The 25976-nt window shown below is 30.2% G+C and overlaps 1 protein-coding gene across 1 annotated transcript; it reads right to left on the reverse strand.

The window, feature by feature from the left end:
* Nucleotides 1–22366: 22366 nt before the first annotated feature.
* Nucleotides 22367–24135, reverse strand: LOC116141655 (ethylene-responsive transcription factor RAP2-4-like). Its single transcript, XM_031427140.1, has one exon. It carries the CDS (start codon nucleotides 23701–23703, stop codon nucleotides 22666–22668), a length of 1038 nt encoding a protein of 345 aa, XP_031283000.1. The 5' UTR covers nucleotides 23704–24135; the 3' UTR covers nucleotides 22367–22665.
* Nucleotides 24136–25976: the final 1841 nt, after the last annotated feature.

The following is a 25976-nucleotide window of genomic DNA, read 5'->3' on the forward strand; positions in this document are numbered from 1 at the left end:
GGGACACACTTTCTAAATCCTAAAGTTATGGCCACGTGGATTTGTGGCTCGGCCTGGTTATGGCTCATGGCTTTGCTCTCTGCTCTTAATCCTCGCAGTCACCACTCACCCCAATAGTGAGTTTCAAAGAGTGAGCTTCCAATGGTTCCAAACACGTGGCCGACATTCCTCAGCTGAAGTCTTCACAGTTTTCTGCCTAACTGGATTAAGATTCTCTCCTGATCTTAGTTTCGATTATACGAATATCAATTAATGTAAAACAACTTAACTTTTTGATTTTAAATATACCCGAAACAAGTAAGAACTTCAATTATCAATATATGTAGTTGTTAAGAGTATTGTAGAAGTCACTAAAAGGGACATAAATTTGCCTCAAAAAGGAAATTAAGCACATGAAACTTTAAGAGCTAATTGAATTTGCAACGCCCCTTGTAATTTTGGTATAAAACCAACAGCTCAAACCTAATAGAAAACCAGCTGCCAAAAGTTTAATAAATTATTAAATTTAAATTTATAATTACCAATTAATAATGTTTTTAACTTTTTAATGGTTTCTTTTATAATGCTTAAAATCAAAGGGGCATTAGACATTTTAATTTTTTTAATCTTTTATATTGAATTGGTAAAAAGATTTATGAATTATTTTTCTCATATTTTTTAAAATTATTTTTTTCTTGTTTTGGATGACAATTTCACTTGAAAACCTAGCTATAATAAACTATTTTTATAATCCGTCCTTCCCTTAATTACTTAGTCTTATGTTTAGGGAAACCTCGATGTTCCTCTCCTTTAATTTTATAAAATTTTCTAGATTTGCCTAACTTAACATTGTTATCAAATTTTATAGAGTTGTCTAACTTAACATTGTTATATTGATTCAATAATATTATTATATGGATAACATGTTCCCCGTAAAAAGGATTTGATGTGTAAAAGGGATTCGGCAACATTATCATAAGATAATAAAAAGTATCTGATAAAACCCCATGGATAATTTTTTCATATCTCTACCCAATCTACTTTTCCACACCACGTTATTTGTCTCACATTTTCTAGGAAAACAAACAAAATAAGAACAACAATAATAGTAGCAAGTTAACACCACCACAGGCAGAACAAAGAAAAATGAAACCCTAACACGTGTCAACAACCCAGTAACTGATGGAGTATAAAGGAGTGAAATGTGAATCTAAGCGATACTTGGAGCCGCCACATGGCCCCTATAGTATATTACATTAATCTATCTCGACTAGGCAGACATGAAAATCTTTAAGAGAAAATGTCGTAGTCTTATTCAAACATGGAGGTAATTAGCTGCAGGCAAAGTCAATCTGTCAAGAAACAAAAAGCAAAGTACATGCAGAGAAAAGCTAAGGAAAGAGAAAGAAATAAAGAGAGATAGTGTGGTGGTGGTGTTGCAGAGAGCCAGAGGCATTAATAGGGAGGATGAGGTTCTTGCAGGGCGAGGGACGGGACAATTCGTCTTTTTCAACTCTTCACTGTATCTAGTCTTGAAATTAGTTCCCACATAAACAATTTTTTTTTAATTTTTCTAAACATATATATATTATTATTTTCTTCCGTGTTTTTTAGATTTTTTATTTTTTTAAATTAATCTTTTAAGACGTTAAAATTATTAATCGAGTAAAAATTTAATCTTTCAAGACGTTAAAATTATCGATCTAGTAAAAATTTAATCTCTCAAGATGTTGAAATTATCGATCGAATAAAAACTTCAATAACCATCTTTATTAGACAACTTACTGACGATTGAGATGAATTAAACGTACGATCTTTGAAGAGATGCATCTAAAAATCTTAATAGATTATTCTTTGGTGTCCGGAAAGAGAGAGAAATATTTTATAATCAATACTTTCAATTGTACTACAATCTTTTTCGCAGTGATTGTTTGAATTGAGCTAGACAAATTACTGTGAAAAAACCATAGAAAAATATTTATAGCATATTGTTGCAGAAATTATTTTTTAGGATGTGAATAAAATGGAAAAATATTTACTTAATAAGAAAAGAAAAAAAAAACCCTTTTATTATTTTTATGTAATATGATTCCATAATAATGTTTTCCTTTTCAAGATGTTTTTTGGAAGTGTTTTTAAAAATGTTTTCAAAATTTAGTATTTATTTCGAAATATTAACTGTGAAAATACCATAGAAAAAAGTTTATACGTATAGTTTCGCAAATTAATTTGTTTAGGATGCGAATAAACTTAAGAAATATTTTTTTCATATATTATTTGTTTATACCATAGAAATGTGCATTCTAAATAAGCACATGAAATTAAAAATATATATATATATATATATCATATATTATTTGTTTATACCATAGAAATGTGCATTCTAAATAAGCACATGAAATTAAAAATATATATATACTTTGGAAAAAATATCTTCAAAGTAATAAAATAAGAAACTCACGGGATAATAAACAAATGAATAACATTAACTTGCATGACAAGAAAATGAATGAGATTCCTAAAGAGAGAGAGAGAGAGCATAATTAAATAAAATTATTGACTGGAAATTTTAGAAGAAGACCATTGAAAGATTTGAATCTCGATGTTCACACTATGCAAACATAATATGAACTAAGCTTCATTTCCACAAAGAAAAAAGCAAAGAGATTCTGCAACTCTTTCGTCCTCACGTTCAGAATTTTTCACATGCAGGCTAGGGTTTTTTTATGTTTCTGATTCTAAGTTTGGTGGGTTATCTTTATATATATATATATATTTTAACCTTAGAACAAGTTCAGGAGAATTGAGATCTTTCGGTTCATACTTTACTAGTCAAAACAGGAAATTGAAGATGCAGAACCAGAAGATGCTTGGAAACTGCTGGTTTCTTTTTTTTTATATATTTTTGTTAAGCCTCCATTAATTAATTAATTAAAATTAATGAAAAAAGAATACTAAGTTAAAAGTGAAGTCTTAAAAGTATAAAGAAACCCTTTGTTAATCCAAAAGTGATCCCGTGTTCTTCGCCTAAATCTTCGCTTTTAATCTTACTTTATTATTGTTAATCACGCTTATTATTCTCTCATTGTTTCTAGATTTGGCTCTCCTCGTTGTAATTATTCTTTTTATAATTATTTATGCCAATTTTAAATAATCGTTTTCCCACTATCTTTCTCTCCAACCTCATTTGTAGTCAAGTTTGTAATGAGTAGGCATGATTTTATTTATTATTAATCCAATTTAACTTACTCGAGATAGCTTGCTTCATTATTTTTTTATTTTTTATTTTTTTTTTGTCCAGACCAATTTCAACCCTCTAATGGCCACACCCTTATTAATAATTGAAGATAATTAAATTTAAGACTTCTTAAATAACATAATCAAAAGTCTTTATCATCTCTTCACCATTCAAGGATGACTGAAATAACTTGCTTCATTGTCTTAGTATTAAAAAATTTGATTTCGGACTTGTGAATTTAATTTTAATATTTTGATATCAAAATATTAGATTCATTATACATAATGGACCTCATTGAATATTCTAATAAACACCATTCGACCACTTAATACTATGATAATTATAATATATGTTTTTTTTATCTTCCAGAGTCTTGATCCAAATTATAACCTGACGGTATATTTAATTAAATAAATAATTAAAAACCCTTGTTTAACATTGGATTAATTTAATTAATTACCAAAGTTTTAGTGTTTACCGTCTGCCCAACAAGAGAAACCCACGCACGCATGCGAAAGAGAAAGAGGAACCAAAGGTAATTTTTTGTGTACAAAGTCCGACACCACACGTGTGGCTCACAAAAGCACCAAGATTTGCACACGTGTCATCAAGTTAGTGAGTGTACGGTGATGACGGGTGGGGCCCGTGGGGGCCAAATTTTTTGAGAAAACAAGCCACGATGGTCGGCAGGATTCGAGAATAAACATGCAAGTTCACATGTAGGCAGTTTGGTGGCTCTTAGTGTAACAACGTGTAAAACTGTAAAGCTTTAAAAGGGATTTTGAGTGAGTGAGTGAGCAACCACCTTGCAATGTTGGTAGAGAAAGACATATTTTCATGCTGTGTTCGAGGTGAATATGTGTTTGGTGTATGTTCAATGGTGGAAAGGAGTTGTTCCTTGTTTGGATGATTGTGAGAAAATTTGTAAAAGGAGAAGTTGTATCGTAGCTAGGTCAAGGTGTGTTTAATGGAATGGGAGAAGCACTTTTGAATTTGGATGCTTTTAGCTTGGGGGCACATGGGTTTGCAGCAATAAGTGAAGGGATATGATGTCAAGTCATATTCTAATTCATGCATTGTGTCTCTCTTTCAACTTACTAACCTATGAGGTTCCGATACTCTTTTGGTTACTTATAGATATTGACCATTTCCCTTTCTTATTTCAATGGATGTAAATGTTCGATGACGACATATCTCACACTGAAAATATTTTTTCGATCTATTACAACAACTAATCAATAAAAAAGGTAAGTGTAGTGTACTCGATTGAATATAGTACACATGTTAGTTGATTGTATTACAATAACATGCGTAAAGAAAATGTTCTCCACCTCTTATTGGCATTCATATTGTAATTATTTTCCTCTTTTAGAACTTTTTTATAAGATAGTTCTTGTCGCGATATGCAAGATAAGATGTATCTCAATTATTTAAGAAATATTCTTTATTGAATGACTCTCTTATCTACAAAAATTATTCATGACACAACATGTTTATTGTATGAATATAAATGATTTTATCTTCACTTATTAGGTTAATTCTCATATCATATGAAACCATTATGCTTAAAATTTGAAATTGATTACTAAATAGTGAAAATTCAGCGGTCAAATACAAATTTTCGATTAACACTACACTAATAACCATTGTATGAATAGTATAACCAAATCTTCTTGTTCCCCACATAAGAAGAAGAAAAAAAAGTGCTTCCAATAGAAGCAGAAATTGTTGCGCTAGCTAGCGGCAATCCCTTCTTCTCAGAAGCCAATGAACCCAAATGGGTCAATGAAACCACAATGACTTGGGTCATTCAATGTCTACAGCACCATGGTCAAACAAAACTTTCTTGACTTGTCTTTGGTTTTGAACCTACATACAAGTCATGAACAGATTTAACTATAAATTAAGCTCAAATGATTGAAGCTCAAGCTCCTCGTGGGGCAAGACTCCCAATTCTTCTCTGTCCTAGTCCAATCTGGCCCCCACTACTCTCCGTGCGCATGCACCTGACCAAACTTTTGGTGTCGACCCAGTTTGACACGTGTCATTCAACCCACCAGTTACCGACTTCACGGTTGGACCAATCAAACCAAACTCAACAAAAAATCTTAACTATATCTATTTGTACATTTTGAACTCTCGTTTTCATATAAATAAGCATATATATCACATTATTTACATTTCTATGTGCTTAACTCTAAAGCTGTATTTAGTTCAAGGAATATTGGATTACTGAAATCTTATATTATTTTGAAGATTATTGAAAATCTTTAGAAAAATATATTTGGTTAATTGAAATAAATGGGTGAACATGTTATATTAATATATTTAGTTGAGAGAAATAAATTGGTAAGTATGTAATATGTTATTGAAATTATTAAATTACCCTCTTTTAAAATATTAATATAATATTATTTTTATTATTAATTTTTTAATATATTTTTAACCCCCAATATTTTAGATTTAGCTAAAACACCCCCTACTTATATAAAATTTTAATTTATAAGAAAATCACCCCCACCACCCGGTCGTCGCTTGCCCCCACCGCAAACCACCATCGGAAGTCACCTGGAGTCGTCGTGAGTAGCCCATCGTGACCAGGAGGCTCCGATATGGTCATTTCTGGCCATATTGATGGCTGAAAACACCTAATCGAAGTAGATTTGACCGTTAATGACCAGATCTATGGCCTTTATCGGCCATATCTGGATGAGATATGGCTGTTAACAGCCATGAATCTGGTCATTAACAGCCAGATCTATTTTGGCCGGAATAGATCTGACCGATAATGGTCATGGATATGGCCACCAAATCTAATCTGATATGATCGTTTTTTACCATCAATATGGCCAGAAATTACCATATCAAAGCCTCCCAATGACTCTCAGTCATTTTTTGCGACTCCGATGGCTTTCCGGCAACTGTCAGCGATGGTGGCTGGGTGGCAGTGATGGTCTATAATTTGTTTTAAATATAAGGGTATTATTGTCTAAAAACTTAATTAAACAAAGATAAAATTATAATGGTGGATTAATGTAAATTGATTTTAAAACAAGGGCATTATTGTCAAAAAAAATTTGATTTTAAAACAAGGGCATTATTGTCAAAAAAATTTGATTTTAAAACAAGGGCATTATTGTCAAAAAAAATTATTAATAAGGGATAGAATTATAACAAAAATAAGATTACCTTAGCAATCTTACATTACTTAAGAAAATAGGTAATCAGATTACCTTCAATATTACCAACAGTAACTACTAATGATATTATAAGATTATCATAATCTTATATTACTTGACAACCAAACATGGTAATCAAAATAATATAATATGATATAACCCCAACAATCTTATATACCCCCAACCGAATGCCCCTTTAGCATTAGATAAATTATATAAAATTTGGGTTAGTCGAATCGAACTCAACAAAAATCTCAATTAGAATCTACATGTACATCATAACTATACATTAATCCATTAATGTCATCACTCTTATATATCTTGAGATAAATTTGTATAAAATCGATAGGGAGAACGACATTTTCCCACCCAAGCTTTGGCGAAACGACACTTCCCCACCCAAGCTTTGGTGAAACGACACTTCCCCACCCATCAAGTTTCAAAATGACACTTTTCCACCCTTCGTTAGGTTCTATTATATTTTCCGTTAATATTTTATTAAAAAGACAAAAATATGCTTAAATAAATTTTTTATTATTTTTTAATTAGCTAAAAAGTCAAATATTAAAAATTCAAAAAAGAAAAAATAGTTAATCTCACCTAAAAAGTTAGTAGTAATACTATAAAAATGTTTAAAGTTAAAAAATCTTAATATTTATTTATAATGTTATCAATATCTCATTACTATTATTTATAATGTTTTTCATTTTTACTAATTAACATAAAAAATAAATATTTCTAATTAATTAAATAAACAAGTAAAAAAATGTGTCTTTATACATGGACTAATAAATAATCGAATAAAGACTTTGAATTAACTAAATTTTAATTTATAATAAACTAATTAAGAAATAAAATATTTAAATGTTTTTTCATCTTTTTAATTAAATATTAATAGAAAATGTTAGCAAAAACCAACGAATGATGGGAAAGTATCATTTTGAAACTTGACAGGTAAAAAGGTGTCATTTCATCCAATCTTGGGTGGGAAAGTGTCGTTCTCCCAAATCGATATACAACTAACTAACGTGATACACTCGTCCAATGTTTGAAACAAAGGGTGATCGATCAAAATCAGTAAATCACCATCAATGTCAAATACAATAATTGAATCATGTGGAAGGAGGAGGAGGATGGGGGGAGGAAGAAAGTGTGGTTGCCAACCAATTGACAGAGAGAAAAAATATCAGGTCGGGTTGGGGACAGAGTTGGGGTTTGGCTCTGGTTGGTGACAGGACCTAGAAGAAGAAGAAAAAAAAGTGCTTCCAAGAGAAGCAGAAATTATTACGCTAGCTAGCGGCAATCCCTTCTTCTCAAAAGCCAATGAACCCAAACGGGTCAATGAAAATACAATGACTTGGGTCATTCAATGTCTACAACACCATGGTCAAACAAAACTTTCTTGACTTGTCTTTGGTTTTGAACCTACATACAAGTCATGGACAGAGTTAACTATAAATTAAGCTCAAATGATTGAAGCTCAAGCTCCTTGTGGGGCAAGACTCCCAATTCTTCTCTGTCCTAGTCCAATCTGGCCCCCACTCTCCGTGCGCATGCACCTGACCAAACTTTTGGTGTCGACCCAGTTTGACACGTGTCATTCAACCCACCAGTTACCGACTTCACGGTTGGACCAATCAAACCAAACTCAACAAAAAATCTTAACTATATCTATTTGTACATTTTGAACTCTCGTTTTCATATAAATAAGCATATATATCACATTATTTACATTTCTATGTGCTTAACTCTAAAGCTGTATTTAGTTCAAGGAATATTGGATTACTGAAATCTTATATTATTTTGAAGATTATTGAAAATCTTTAGAAAAATATATTTGGTTAATTGAAATAAATGGGTGAACATGTTATATTAATATATTTAGTTGAGAGAAATAAATTGGTAAGTATGTAATATGTTATTGAAATTATTAAATTACCCTCTTTTAAAATATTAATATAATATTATTTTTATTATTAATTTTTTAATATATTTTTAACCCCCAATATTTTAGATTTAGCTAAAACACCCCCTACTTATATAAAATTTTAATTTATAAGAAAATCACCCCCACCACCCGGTCGTCGCTTGCCCCCACCGCAAACCACCATCGGAAGTCACCTGGAGTCGTCGTGAGTAGCCCATCGTGACCAGGAGGCTCCGATATGGTCATTTCTGGCCATATTGATGGCTGAAAACACCTAATCGAAGTAGATTTGACCGTTAATGACCAGATCTATGGCCTTTATCGGCCATATCTGGATGAGATATGGCTGTTAACAGCCATGAATCTGGTCATTAACAGCCAGATCTATTTTGGCCGGAATAGATCTGACCGATAATGGTCATGGATATGGCCACCAAATCTAATCTGATATGATCGTTTTTTACCATCAATATGGCCAGAAATTACCATATCAAAGCCTCCCAATGACTCTCAGTCATTTTTTGCGACTCCGATGGCTTTCCGGCAACTGTCAGCGATGGTGGCTGGGTGGCAGTGATGGTCTATAATTTGTTTTAAATATAAGGGTATTATTGTCTAAAAACTTAATTAAACAAAGATAAAATTATAATGGTGGATTAATGTAAATTGATTTTAAAACAAGGGCATTATTGTCAAAAAAAATTTGATTTTAAAACAAGGGCATTATTGTCAAAAAAATTTGATTTTAAAACAAGGGCATTATTGTCAAAAAAAATTATTAATAAGGGATAGAATTATAACAAAAATAAGATTACCTTAGTAATCTTACATTACTTAAGAAAATAGGTAATCAGATTACCTTCAATATTACCAACAGTAACTACTAATGATATTATAAGATTATCATAATCTTATATTACTTGACAACCAAACATGGTAATCAAAATAATATAAGATGATATAACCCCAGTAATCTTATATACCCCCAACCGAACGGCCCTTTAGCATTAGATAAATTATATAAAATTTGGGTTAGCCGAACCGAACTCAACAAAAATCTCAATTAGAATCTACATGTACATCATAACTATACATTAATCCATTAATGTCATCACTCTTATATATCTTGAGATAAATTTGTATAAAATCGATAGGGAGAACGACATTTTCCCACCCAAGCTTTGGCGAAACGACACTTCCCCACCCAAGCTTTGGTGAAACGACACTTCCCCACCCATCAAGTTTCAAAATGACACTTTTCCACCCTTCGTTAGGTTCTATTATATTTTCCGTTAATATTTTATTAAAAAGACAAAAATATGCTTAAATAAATTTTTTATTATTTTTTAATTAGCTAAAAAGTCAAATATTAAAAATTCAAAAAAGAAAAAATAGTTAATCTCACCTAAAAAGTTAGTAGTAATACTATAAAAATGTTTAAAGTTAAAAAATCTTAATATTTATTTATAATGTTATCAATATCTCATTACTATTATTTATAATGTTTTTCATTTTTACTAATTAACATAAAAAATAAATATTTCTAATTAATTAAATAAACCAAGACAAAAATGTATCTTTATACATGGACTAATAAATAATCGAATAAGACTTTAATTAACTAAATTTTAATTTATAATAACTAATTAAGAATAAAATATTTAAAGGTATTTTCGTCTTTTAATCAATATTAACAGAAATACTAACAAAAACCAACGAATGATAGGAAAGTATCATTTTAACACTTGACAGGTTGAAAGTATCGTTTGATCAATCTAGGTGGAACTGTCATTCTCCCAAATCGATATACAACTAACTAACGTGATACACTCGTCCAATGTTTGAAACAAAGGGTGATCGATCAAAATCAGTAAATCACCATCAATGTCAAATACAATAATTGAATCATGTGGAAAGAGGAGGAGGATGGTGGGAGGAAGAAAGTGTGGTTGCCAACCAATTGACAGAGAGAAAAAATATCAGGTCGGGTTGGGGACAGAGTTGGGGTTTGGCTCTGGCTGGTGACAGGACCTGTGATTATGATTAAAAATAAGAGAAGGGTCCCATTACTTTTATCCTTTGTTGAGAAAATATCCAAAAGCAAATTAAAAAAAAAAAAAACCTGAAAAATAAATTGTTAATTAAAACAATCTCTCATAATCAGACTCAGTCCGTGAATTTTAGCAGCTACATTATAGCCTGGAACAAGTTTCTGAATAATTTTCTTACTCTTGTGACTCAAACGTTGATTGGTGATAGTGTAGCTTGAGTTGAATTGGGTCCTCCAACAAATGAAACGTTTATTATTATTATTATTATTATTATTATTAATTCAAATAAATTAGAGTAAAATTAAACTTTTATATGTCAATGCAATTTAGGTAATATTTGTATATGGTTTATATTAAGTTAGTTTCTAATCGACAAATTATGAGGATGCAGCTTAAATGGTAGGCGGTCGCTTTACATTTAGCATGTACAAATATTCAATTACAAATAATGTTTTTATATATAACATTTTAATAATCTTTAGGTTCATCCATACAATATAATATTCGACAATTATTATTATTGTCTTAACGTTTTTCACAAGTTATACCTAACATATGTGTAATACCAAGGTAAATTCAGGAACATTAAAAATCCAACGTCCTTCCCATCAAACTCAACTCATCTCATCCTCAAAACTTTTAACTGTCCACTAACAAAAGCCACTTGAATTGGCCGACTTTCGCAAAGTTCACAAGCTTTTTCTTTTCCTATCCAGAGATTCCAGGACAATCTTTTTATTTATTTATTTTATTAACTAAATTGTTTGGATCAGTTTACGTACACCTCAACTATATACATCAATCTATCACCTTGACCTCCCAGATAAATCATGTGTAAAGATTAAAGTCATGCACAACCCCCTTGATTCACCCTTATCGCCAGGCTGGTAGCCATATCATCATATCAACAATATCATAACTCACTGTATACATGTCAAGTAGATATTAAGTTTAATAACTATCAATTACGTTTGATATAATATAAAAATATTGACTTATAATTTAACTGTTGTGATATTTCTAAAGTATTCTAGAATTTTTCTGGAGATGAAGATATAGTGGTCTTTCTCAATTCTCAGGGCTCACAAGCTTTTTCCTTTTCCTTCCAGATTCTTGGACAATCTCCAATAAGCCAATCTTTATTTCACAGTATAAAATAGAATAATACAATATCACAGTATTATTATATTAACAGTATCATATAAACAGTATTGTCATATTAAAAGTATCATATAAATAGATTTATACTCCCTCCGTTCCTATATAAAAGACGTTTTAAGCTTGGACACAAGTTTTAATAAAAAACAAAATTGTCTCTCCCACCCAACTTTTTCTCCTTATTTTACAGATGAAAAACTTTTCGGCTACATATTTAAATAATTAACATTTTTGTCTTATTCAATTTCCTTTACTATGCTCTTCGTCTCTTTCTTTTATTTTGACAAAGAACGGCTTTTATTTTGAAAAAGTAAAATACCATTAAAACGATTATTATTTAAAAACAGAGAGAGTAATTTACTATTTGCACGTTAAGTAACTTAATTACGGTCAATATAATATAAAAAAGATTGATTTGGTATTTCCAAAATATTCTAATAGAATTTTTTTTTTTCCAGAAGATTGTGTTATAGACTTGTAGCTAAGAATCTTACTTAGAAGCTAACTGTTCAACTGAAATAACTGCCAAACTTAACGGTATCAAAAGACTTTCGGTTTTTATGGGGATCCTAATTCTTCAACTTTTGTTATGGTGTTGACACGTTTTGATTATGGACCCACCGTAGCTCTATCTTTGTCTTACCAATTTGCAAAACGATCCTGATTCTTGTGGGGTCCTGATCATCATCATCATCGTCGTCGCCACCACTCACCTCATCTCTTTTAATGAACCGACCTCACAACTCACAAGATCAACTCACCTTTTGATCTTTCTTAATTTGTATTGTTCCTTTAGCTATTGTGGATATCCCCCTCCAAGAATTTGCATGGAATTGCTTTTTATTATCTTAACATATTTGGCTATATGAACGGATAAACTTCATAAATAAAAGTCATAGCCATTTGGATTTATGCTAGTGATTTGACCTATCATTCCACAGGAAATTAATTTGTATGCACTCGGTGAATATGATTCTCACAATCAGCAAAAGATTACAGTTAGTTTTATACTCTTAGAGTGAAATCAATTCTTTTGCTCAAACCAAAGAATTCGAATAGAATAACTCTTATCACTTGTCTTTGATAATACCAAATTTACAATAATTTTCAATTACCTACAAATATTATCATTTGAAGTCATGAATATTTACTTATGTGATCGTAGATTTAGAATAATGGTATAACCAGTAAAAGACGTTACGAGTAAAATATTGCAATCAATTTTATATAATCGAAGGTTTTGAATTATTTGGTCAAAGCCAAAGAATCCAATAAGTATACCTGTTTGATAATAATACTAAATTTATAACTACTTTTAACTAACATCGATTAATACCAAACATCTTGGAAATGGTACTTGAATAAGGGTGAAACAAGTAAATTAATTCCATATTTAGATAAAATTTGATCTAATTCTAGCCTCTCATTTTCAAAAGCAATGGTCATCCACTCTAGAGATGTATCATATTCGGATAATGACTAGCCAAAAACAGGAAAGAAGAATTGAGCTGTGACAAAATGAAAGGTCAGCTCAAAAGAGTGTAATTATACCATGAAAACTACAAGATAACTATATGATCTAAAGGGCTAAAGCGTTCTCTCCTTTTTGTGCAAACTGTCAACTAACCATTAAACAACCAGATCAAATCAATCAACTAATTATAAAACTTTACATAAATAAATAAACAACGATAATTATTCTCAGATGCGAACATTTTGAAAGTCAATAATGACGAGTCATCATACATTAAAAATTTCAAAGTATCCATCTCTTTGTTTGTATCCAAATTATAAAGTAATTAGATGAAATATCTCTAAAAAAAAAACAAAAAAAACATTGTATTAAATTACAATATGGGAAAATCTTTTTATAAAAAACGGAATATAGTTGATATTAAATTGTGATTCTGAGTATATTGAAGGGATTACACAAGAAATTAAGAAAATGAAAAATATGTACAAAAAAAAAATATTGAAATAAAAGTCGGTTGATGGACCCTAATTTNAAAAAAAAAAAAAAAAAAAAAACATTGTATTAAATTACAATATGGGAAAATCTTTTTATAAAAATCGGTATATAGTTGATATTTTTTCAGAATCAAATAAAGTGTGATTCTGAGTATATTGAAGGGATTACACAAGAAATTAAGAAAATGAAAAATATGTATAAAAAAAAATTATTGAAATAAAAGTCGGTTGATGGACCCTAATTTCAAACGGTGATTCTTTTGTTAAAATATTTCTTTTTATTACTTTTTATTAAATTATTGATGTCAAGTTGTCAATTTTATTTATCTTTGCTTTAAATATGAAAAAAAAAAATAATAGAAATTAAAAATTAGATGAAATTTATATATTAATGTTTTAAAGAACCTTTAAAAGTAGTTGTTGTTTAAAGGAGATAGTGCCACCCTTTGTTTTTGGATTACAATCTATTTTTTTTGTCTTTATTAGGTGTTTAATTGTTATTACTTTAATTAATTTTTTCTTCAAAGAGTATCCTTATTCTGTCCCCTATGGCCATTTTCTACCCTTTTTTATCTTTTTATCTTATGCTTTCAATTATTTAATTTATTCTTTTTATTAGTTTAATCATTGAGAAATATCTAAGAAGTTTGAATCCATTCCATGATATATTCATTAACCGACGTATTTCTAATTAGATTTTATTCTAATTAGAATCCTCTCTTGATTCGAGTTTCTCTTGAACGAACAACAAATATACAACTCTATACCATTTTGGAAATTCAAGACATTAGCATATATTCCATTATATTATATATGTATTTATTAACCAACACATTTTCTTTGTTTTTACTCTTATCAAAATCTTCGCCTAATCCAACCTTTACTCGAACAACAACAACAAACATACAAAACTCTAGTATTTTTGAGGCGCTTTTAAAAAGTTTCAAAAGTTTTAAAACTCTACACTATTTTGGAATTTTTTTTCGGCACCTTTAGAATATGCATGCATGAACTAATGAATATCGATAGATTAGCAGCCCTCTATAAATCTACCCTAATCTTAATGCTTATCCTTCTTTATAATTAATATTGGCTCTTGAACCCAAGTCATAATTTCCATTTGCCTTTCTAAACTTCATCTTATCCTACAAATTAATTAATAAAATACAGTCGGCATATGAGTCCAAATTTGTCGATAAACAACAATATTTGATGTGTCAAGAGATGGGGAGCTCTTTTTATCTTCATTTGGGTTTGGGTTTGAATAATAATAACATTAATTAGTTAATTATTCGAGCTTTATTATCAACCTATCATGAATAGATAAAGCTGGATTTAGGGATAAAACTCAGCTTCTTTTCCAATGATTTCTTTGTTCTTTTTTAATTTCTTTTTAACTATACAGTATTTGCAACTGAAACAGTTGGTGAAGTGACATGGCATGGGGCCTGCCTAGTAAGTTCCACCTTGGCATGATGGACTTCCACTAGGGCAACATCAATTTTTTTGAGTTAATTAATGAATTTTTAAAGGTTAGTGGGAGATTATAATAAAGTTAATTGTAAATCATGACTTGACTTGATATATTTAACGTTTAGTTTAAAGTAATTTCAAGATTAACTAAGCTGTTAATAACATAGCTTTTTTCATCTTTTCATAAGATCAATCAAGATTAATTAACCGTTGATGACAAATGATAATTTTGTAAATCTATAATGTCAAAATGATCGAGAGAAAGAACTATGCATATCATCTTATGATTAGATAGAGGTATATACATCATTTATATTGAAGATTCTCTTCAGAAAACGATTATTAGAGACGTGTTAGTTTGATTAATTACTTATTAACACTTAAATTGATTTGATTTGCCAACTTATAAGATGTTTTGGCAATGAGGTTTCCATAAGATCATCTTTTTATGAAAATTAAAATATTATGTCTAACGTTGATGACAAACAATTAATTCTGTAAAACTATAATGTGTTAAAAGGATTAAAAGATAAACATATAAATACGTCACGTCAATCAAATTACACCATACGAATACATATGTATATTATTGACTAAGGATTGAACTAAAAAATCTCTCAAGAGAAGATTGTCGAAGATGTGTTAGTTTGATTAATTATTTTATAACACTCGAATTGACTTAGATGTATTAAATTATAAGATGACTTTGATAACCAGGTTTCCATAAATTCCATTTCCAGCTACTTGGATTAGTGTAGATAATGACCATGTGCTTAGAAGCTATTAATTAATTTTTAATGTTAAATTAATTACAAGTAGAGATTATTCAAATCTTGAGGATCAAAATATTGATTCAATCAAATGACTATACACGTTTACGGAAGCAAATCAAAGACAGTAGTTTCTGGGTTATGAGCCAGCTGCAATTTCGAAAGATGTGCAAATTAATTAAGGTAATTAATCAACTGAATGGTTCCTATAATTGTGTTGTTTAATTAAAGTTTAGTTAAGGGTCAACAAAGAATATTTATTAATCAAACTTTAACTAACCACTCATCTTTCAACTTTAACTAACAAATTATGGAGGCTTAATTCTCTACGTTTCATGAACATGGGAAGAAGTTTCTATGGTCCTGCTTAATTAATTAATTAATTATACTAATCAATTAATTATATGACCAATGTGAAGACCTTGACTTTTAACACATTTGCAAGTCAAGGGTGGTTATTATTCTTTTCAAATTTATTATAAGAATAATATTAGAAGTTAGGAATTTAGAAAATGCCACCATATATTAAAAAGTAGTTAGGCTATTATACTTTATAATAAGAATATGAAAATTTCCCATTTATTTTTGGCACTAAATATATTATATTATTCGACGGTTTAATAACATAATATCAAATATATATTTAGGACTCGCAATTTTCTTAAAGTGAATGATTTTTTAACGGAATTTTATTAATATAAAGACGACTGAATGACAAAATACATGTATCTAACAATAAGGTATATATTCTAATGCAATGCAATTTGTCGTATCAAACATGTTCAAATGATTCTTATTTGAGATATACCAACATATATCAATTATCAACGTGGTGATTAAGATACCATTCATCTTCTATAACCCTATTTTTTTCTTTCCATTTCAAAAGTGGGTTTGAGCACAATTAGTTAGAATTTCAAGTACAAGAACATTCAACAACTGGATGGGCAAGCAAGAGTAGAATAGAACTTTAAAAAAAAAAAATCCCAAACAAAAAAAGAATAAGATTTAGGGTGATCTTCTTCATTGAATCAAGCATTAATTCCTATTTCAATTCCCTCTCTCTTTTTTACAGAATATCATTAATTTCACCATGAAGAATCCAAGAATTTCAATGTATAATAACCATAATATTAGACCGAAATAATTCATTTTCTAAAGTTGGTTTTTATTATTTATTTCAAAATAAGTTGACTAAATATCAAATACTTGGTGCAATAATTAAAATTCTTGGCTCAAATTAAAAACTTTTTGCCCACATGGGCTAAGTCAAATTGTGCCTATAAGTAATAAGATTACAACATCTCACCAATTAGATTGAATTAAGAATGATCCCACTCTTAATTATAATTAATTTTCATGATTTTTTTTGGTCTAAAAAATCATTCAAATTGATTAATTTATTAAGCAAGATGCTTTACGTCATGACCAAATTCGCACACTAAAACAAAGATTGAGACAAGATTCAAAGCTTTGCATGCATGCATGGCTAGCTAGAATAAGAGAAAAGATAAAAAAGATTTGAAAGAGATTATTAATTAATTGATTAAATCACTTAAAGATATGCCACATTTAGATAATTAATTACTTAATTAACTCTAATCACATTGTGATTAATTATATCCATTAATCAAACTCATTTTATACAACAATTCGCAAGTGGGTTTGTGAAAACGATAACCTAAATCTGATTTTAAGTTTTTAATGGTATAAATAATTATATGAAGCATGCTCACAAAGAGATTCCAGGGTTTGATAATATTGAAAAGAACATAAAAAAATCTTCTTAGTATTGATGGGATTGCGAAGGGTTCTTATAATAGGCTCTTAAAACTATTATTATATCTCGAAGCATATTTATTTTGAGTGGATCAAGATTTTTTCACTTAAATTTTTTTTTTTTTTGGAACAAACAGGAGTTATTTGTCATGTAGGGAAAAGAGTTTTGTTTGGTTAATCAACTGACTTTAGGGTTCTTTTTTACTCTTTAATTAGGTGCTTAATTCATCATTAATTGATTGATTAATTGGCTAGCTAACTAACTAAAAACATTTGTGCCAAACTTTAAAATGAGAATTGATGCTTTGAACATTAATTATGAGATATGGATCTAGAGATCATACTTGTAAAATTAAAAGATATATTTAGGTATTAATATTTAAAAACTTTAAAATTGGTGTGGATTAGGGATTTATGAATTAGGGATTTGTCAATCATAGGTCGAGAAGTCTAAAAACAAAAATCATGGGAAAAACTCAAAACAGATAATCCTTTATGTAATGAAATTTATAGTGTAAGAGACAAGCAATGTTGCACAAAGTTATAATATATTTCAAAATTTTCAAACTAAGTAATGTAACATCATATGTAACATTATAATTAGAATTATATAGAACGACACATCATTTTAGGTAAAAATTATAAAAAGTAAATTTTGTCCTTATAGATTTGGAGAATTTTTTTTTTTTTTTAAATAATAAACATAATTAGTTATTCGACAACATAGACGTGTAGAAGTAGGCAAAGCAACTTCTAAATAAGCATAAGTCAATTATCATGAATTAATTAATTAATTAATTAATTTAATTATATTTGATTTTGACACTTTCTTGATTAGTTGATTGAAAAATATTTTATCATCATAAGTAATTAAAACTAACAAGCCATATAAAACAAAATCGCCCACTATAATATATGATTAAAATCATATAATTAAAGCTATATAAAACAAAATCGCCCACAATAATATATGATTGACTTAATCATATAATAGGAACAGGTTTAAGTCAATCATATTATGCTTGATTAAGACATAAATAAACATATTATGCAAGATGTCAAAAGTATATAGCTTAATTTTCAAAGCCAACTAATTTTGGCAGTCAATTTCTTGCATTTTTAGTGTTAATTAAAGCCACATAATCTTTTATAATTAATATAAGCTATGCTTGAACTACCACACTTAATTCCCATAAAGTTATTACTTTTACAAGTGTTATTTAATTCTAATTGACACATATATAATATACTTTATGGAAAATTCAATTCAATAACGTAATAATTTTTTTTTTAAAAATTTTGAAAATAATTTTGAAGCTTAGATAATGAAGTGGGATTGCATCAAAACCTGACACCTTTTAAAGAAAAAACCTAACAAGATTAGTCAAACTCAAGAATAATCCAAAAGACACAATCATTAATAAAGCTACAACTTGATTAATCTAGTTGGGTGTGAAAGCATTTAGAAGTGATTTTTTAAAGTGGGGTTTAATTTAATTATTATTATTATTATTTTTATCATTTGAATTCAAATTGAAATAATTGGCTTGAAATCTTTTAATTTAATACCTACCATGGTGTATTTTGTGTCCACTAATTAAGATGTAAAGATCCATATATCCCCAACTGTGGTTAGTTCAGACGGTTAGATTGGATTGAGGATAATGTGGATAGGCGTACAGTCTCAAGTTCGATTTCCCATCTGAGTATTCTTAATTTAAATGGGGGGTCGTGACGATGGTTTACATGTTTTTATTATCCGAGAGTGGAGGTAGTTAACATCGCCAAGTTGTTGGTTTACATATTTTATTATGCAAACGTCCGCATATGAGAATGACTAATCAATGTCTAACTATTACCAAACTCTATATTTACTACTTCACCAATTTGTTATAGAAAGAAAATTGAAAAACAAAGAGAATAGGTCATTCTTCATTATGGGTTGTGGCCTCTTGGCTAGATTTGCGCTTGAAGGTCCATGTATTTTCCAGTGTAGGCCCAGTAAAACAAATATCATGTATGATTTGAAACTTGGACTAGGCCCAATTGCTGCAGTCTCCACAACTTTGGGCCCATATCATAGCAAAGACAGCCCATTTGTTTTGAGTATTGCTGAACCAAAAGGACTATGGAGCTCAGGATGGGCCAGGCCCAAGTATGAACAATTTTTCTTTCTTTTTTAATTTCACACTTGGAAAAATGATGAATCAATTATTAATAAATCATAAAACCAATTAAATCAAAATTTTAAATTCGCAATCGAATCTAACTTGCTTGAAATATTTTTAATCAAATCCTCGTTACCCACTTCCTTTTCGTCGTATAAAGATAAATCTCTGCTATGTAGAATTTTATGTAAGATACTTACATAATTTGTTTGCAAGTCTAAAAGATCGATAATTGACCTCTTTAGACAACAAGGAAAATTCATCAATCATTACCCTCGGGTATAAAGTTTCAAGATACATCTCGAATATATTCAATTATTTGTAAGATACATACGTAAAGTTAAAACTAATCGTGTTTAATTACAACTAATCATATCAAATTTAGTTGAAATCACTTTTTAAGGAATTAATAAAGCTTCCATATATTCTCTGTCTTTGTGCATGGACATTGAATAACCTTAAAGGTATATAAATTGTTGTAGGTTGAGATTATAGAGAGATTATTCTTAACTTAAATTAGGGTTAAAAGCAAGCTTAAACCCTGCAAAGCCACATCAACAAAACCTGTAAAGTGGGTTAGCCAACTTGGCTCCTTATCACTTTCCTCCACCATTCATGGAATCCTTCATTCCCATTCACACACCTTTTACACTCTTATTGGATGCTTTTCACATGAATAAATAGTTTTAACACTATTTGCCCCCCCTGAGGTTTTCCTGAATGACATATCTCATCTCCTATATCTAAAACAACAATTTACCCCCTGATGTCAATGTTTTGTTAGGATTTCGGTGTTCAATTTAATGGTGTTCAATTTAATGAATCACGATGATAACAAAAAACTGATGTCATGGGTTAAATTGTTATTAAGAAAGTCTATGATACTACAGTAATATTACTATCTAATATGATACCAGAAGTCAATACATACAGATAAGTAGTTATTATGGTTGATAAGTACCAATCAGATTCACCGTAAAGATAAATAAGAGAGAAAGGTGGTACAAATTCACTAGATAGTGATATGAATAAAGTGGTACCCTTGTCGTATTCTAGATTTCTCTTTGTTATTTGGATTCCTGAGGGGGAAATTATTGTTTATGAAAATCACAAGGGGGGAAACAAATCCCAAAAGAAATTAGGGTAACATGAAGATTTCAAAGGAAAAAAAAAAAAAAAAATTGAGATGGTGCGTAGATATTATATAAGGATAAAAGTACAAAAAGATAAAAAGAAAGAACAACGGTGAAGAGAGGATGATGCTAAGCTTTGTATGGATTCTTGATGGCCTATAAGTGCTTTTCAGAATCACTTTGTAGCTTCTTCCTTTTGTTTTGGCAATGTGAACTTGTCTTTGCATGGTTTGAAGAAAGAATAAGAATATTGGATAACTTCATTTTTTTTTTTTTTTTTTTTTTTTTTTTGGGTGTGGCCTGCAAATTCGATCCGCATCCAGATTAAAGACAAGAATTTCTCTTTATACGAATTTTATTTAAAATTCTTATGAGCATCTTGACTACCCCTCAGAGGAGACTAATGTAGCAACCCACTACCACGACCCTCACTTAAATCGGATATGTTCAGAATAAGAATCAAACCTGAAACCAGAAAATTGTTATCTATTTTTATTCAGATCAAAGTTACGTTTAATATGTATAATTATTTGTAAATCAATCATTAGAGTCTCGATATCTTTTTTTTATTATTTTTATTTTTTCTTTAGAGATGTCTCGATCGAGTCTTGAATTTGATATGTAAAAAATATATAAATTAGATAACGTTTATCAATCAGTATATATATTGATACGCGAAAGCAACGAAGAAATTTCAATTAGTGTTCATAATTTTCATTTAGCATTCAAGATAAAGAAAGATATATAAACCAACAAAGATGGGGAACCCTAGAGCTTTCATTAATTTTTAATTATTCTCAATTTGTATTTTTCCCTATTGATCAATAATTGGGCCCTGAAAACATTTGATTGACATTTGAGAGGAGAAATATAGGCACACTTTTATAGAAGATAAGGATTACTGATTGAAAGAAAGTAGTAATTTCTGATCCTTTTACTGTTATATGTTGATGGCTCTTTAATTAAATTTAGGATAATTTTAAAAAAAAAAAAAGTGAAATGGGGATAATTGGGATTGAAATTTGATTTAATTTAGAATTTTGGGTTTAAGATTTAAGATTTATTGCATAATTCTATTATTTAGACATAATTTCATCCACCCAATAAATCTCGAGCCGTGTTACAATTATTACATAAAGAGATGTTTAATAGTTTTCGACATTCGTTTATCGATTTATCGTGAGGGCGAATTAAATTTAATTATATTATTTATAACCAAAATTCCCTTATAAAACTATTATAATTATATTAAGAAAGTGCATGATATTAATCTTTTAATTAAAATGTGACAAATCTACCAATCTTATCAAGATTTAATTGTAGATAACTCTTGTGTCCTTTCATTCCTTATCACCTAATCTTTCTCTAATTTTCTTTTTCATCCAAGAAAATTTTCTCCCTCTTTTCCCTCTAACCAAACAACTCTTAATTTTGGATAAGAAAAGAAACCCTGTTGCACAAACAAATGAACAACACAGAACTTTGCTCACAATCACATGCTCATCACCATTAACATTTGAGAATTTCCAAGATGAACAGATGATATACAAAACAAAGTACAATAATTCATTAATATATCCAAAGCTGACAACGTTTACATGAGAAATTATTGCTGATACACAACCTAATTAAAGCTCTCCATGGTCAAGCATGGAAGCAAAAACACCAGCTGAGACCAAGATGGAGAGTGAGCTTCAATAAGCTTTTACATATATTAACATAGTAGCGTGCTCTGCAATCGGTAAAAATTTCATTGCAGAAGCCACTATTGACTCTAAAAAGAAAAAAGAAAAAAGAAAACCTAAAAAACATACAAATTCTGATACATAGTTTAATTTAAGACTACTCTGATAGCTTTCTAATGGCTTCCCAATCAATCTCCACTGAAGGGCATTTTTCCAACCCAAAGTTGTCCATTTCATGTTCCCAGTTGGAGTTATTGTAGTCGAGGAACGAAATCTCAGACTCGGGAGATGAAGAACCTGCAGTGTCGGAAGAAAACTCCGGAGATGATGAAGATGGAGCTTGAGGAACCACAACAACTGGCTTTGTTTCGATTTCGCTTTCACAGGATTTTGCAGGTTGTTGTTTATGTGATGAATTTGTCACCAAATTTTGGCAAATAGCTTGGAGTTTTGCATCAACTGAAGATGGGAGAGGCTTGTAGTTGCCAAACTCTCCGGAAACATGAGCTCCCTGGTGTTTGAGGTGGGGGAAATTGAGCCTGGCGAATTCTCCTCGGAGCTTGAAGGCGGCTTTGTCATAAGCCAAAGCCGCTTCTTCAGCGGTGTCGAATGTGCCGAGCCAGAGGCGGGTGCGGTTCTTGGGGAGTCTGATCTCAGCCACCCATTTGCCCCAGTGCCTTTGCCTCACGCCCCGGTAGAGCTTGGTGGGTTTTGGTGATGAAGAACTGGTGGTATTGGTAGTGGCAACATGTTTCATAGGGACAGCTTTTGGAGTGAGATAGGAGGTGTGTTTTTGGCTGAAAAGTGGCGATGTGGCCAAAGAGGATTGACGGATTTTTTGTTGTTGTTGTTGTTGGAGGTGGATTTGGGATTGGATTTGCAGGATTTGAGAAGGGGTAAGGTGGTTGAGGCCAATTGAACCAACTTGTTGCTCAAAACCCATGTAACCTTGAGAGAACATGTGGGTCATGTTAGTTGAGTAATATGGGGAGCAATAGTCAGGTGACAAAAAGCTGCAAGCTGTATCAGAAGAAGCATAAGACAAAGCAGATGGAGAAGAAGAAGATGGGTTTGGTGAAGAAGAAGAAGCACTTTTCATAAAAGGTTCAAGTGCTTTCATCAACTCTTCCCTCAATGGATCTGAGAAGATCTGTGTTGATGTTGTGTTGTTATAAAAATCTATAGCTGCTGCCATGACTAAACCTGTGTCTTACCAAAACTAAAGAACAGGTAATAACAGTATTATATAGACAAAAACAAACAAAAACCAAATTAAAAAAAAAAAAAAAAAAAAAAACCAACTTTAGGGGACCAAAAACTAACCCTTTTAGTTGATGAAAAACAAAAACTAAAAATTTTCACAAACAGTTTATGAAAAAACAAAAACCTGGATCTCTATTCTGGATCACCTGCTTTCAAAAACACCCTTCTGGGTTTGTTTTTTGTTTTGCTTTCAAAAATCAAATCTTGGAGCTTGAAAACAGTTGATAACAGAAAGGGATTCAGAGAAGAGGGGAATTACAGAGGGGGATTGAAGATTGAAGACGAAAAATAACAAGAGAAAATTCTGAAAAACACTCAAATTTTCAACCTCACTTTGTTGTGTGTTTCACTCTATGCATCTTCAAGCTCAACTTCTTGTGTTTATATAGCCCACAGCTTAATCACTTTCTCTCTCTGGTTAACCCTAATTATTTATCTTAATCTTTTTTATTAAGTCTGATTATTAATTTCTGGCTCTAGTCAACTCAAAGATACCTTTTTTCGATTAAGGATATCCAATGGTAATCTGCCACGTAAGGTCAGGACTGGCAGATGGCGGTAAGAATCGGTGGCTTTACACGTGGGGGAGATTTATTGGTTCAGAGATTGGAGTTTTTGACTCTTTCTAAGCTTTTGGTATTTAATGCAATTTTTGTCCTGTCTAGTGTTGTTTGCGGCACCACTTCAATGTTATCAAAATTATAAGCTTTGTGGGCAATTTTTTTGTGTTTTCAGTACTACGATACTAAGCTACTCACCACCGTCGATTTAAAAATGAAATGGGTTTTTGATATGATTGGTATTAGGTTGAGGAGAAAATTTCCAACGTAAATATTTGCATTATTTTTAAAAATTTATTTAGATGACATTTATTGGTATTGATTAGCAATTTGATATCTATGAACAATAAATTTTGTCTTTTAATATTAAACCACATTGATAAATAAAAATTCAAAGTTTGAAAATACAAACGTCAACATTTAAAAACTTTTGTTAGGTAAAGATACTTAGCATCATGAAAATGAAATTATATGTACATCAGCTTTTTTCGTCGACGGCTTTTACAAGTTAAGAAAGTAAGTATATCTCTCTAAAATAATACCGTAATTGAGTTAGGCAAGTTTTTAAGATAATCAAAGTGTTTCTCTTAACTTGTAAAAAAGGTTTAGTTTATTTTTAATAATAAATTTAAAAATCAGTTTATTTTCATCCAATGGTTGATAATGATGTCACACTATAACTCATGATAGTCTTGAGATGTATAATAAAAAAAAAATCATTATAAAATTATCACTCTTATCCATACTAAGATAAATATAAATTAATCACATAATTAAAGTGATTAAACAATGGTTAATAGATAGAGTGGTTGTGGTTTAGTGGTGGGCACAAGTTGAAAGTTTGTTGTGAGTTGCGAAGAGGAGAGTTAACCATGGTTAGGTTTTTGGGTTAACCATGGTTAGGTTTTGGGGGTTGCGCAATCATGTGAGCAATGGCGACAAAACTTAAGGTTGGTACAAGATATCATCGTCAATTGCGGCGCCAGGGAATCCTTCAAGAGAGAGAGAGAGAGAGAGGCATTGGATTCTAGAGGTAAGTGAAGGGTTAGTTTTAATTCATCACGCAAATCAAGGAATTTTCATACCTACCTAACCCATCTATCTAGTTAACTAACCATGGTTAATGTCGGCAGTCTATTTAAAAATTAAAAGTAAGTGTTTTTATTTTTTTACATATAACGAGTATAAGTATAATAAAAAAAAATAATAAAGAGATGTTTTATTTAAGATGTATAATATTTGCTTGTATTAGTTGGTTATATTAGGAGTTTGTTGTATACAAGTTATTTTTTTATTTTTTATGATTGGAGTGTTTGGACTAGCTTATACGCATCTTAATTAATCTCTTAAAATCTCAAAATTATTAATCGAATAAAAATTTCAGTAGCTATCCCTATTAGCAATCGAAGAGGGACTCGAGCTCATAAGCTCTTAAAAAATAACTCAAGAGTTCATATTAAACCACTGAATTAGCCAAAAGTTGTTTTGTATATAAGTTATTCCTGTGAATTAAATGTATATACATTCGACCAACCAAGTTGTGTTATAACAATATTAAATATTCACAAATCGAGGAATTTGATATCAAACCCAACCCATATCTAGTGTTAGCGTAATTAATGCCGATGTTGTAAATCATATTGCA

The sequence above is a fragment of the Pistacia vera genome, unplaced genomic scaffold (assembly GCF_008641045.1).
Source record: "Pistacia vera cultivar Batoury unplaced genomic scaffold, PisVer_v2 Contig40, whole genome shotgun sequence".
NCBI lineage: Eukaryota > Viridiplantae > Streptophyta > Magnoliopsida > Sapindales > Anacardiaceae > Pistacia > Pistacia vera.

What these genes read in the sequence shown, in the direction of transcription:
- LOC116141655 (XM_031427140.1), bottom strand. Translation starts at nt 23,703, where the DNA reads ATGGCAGCAGCTATAGATTTTTATAACAACACAACATCAACACAGATC.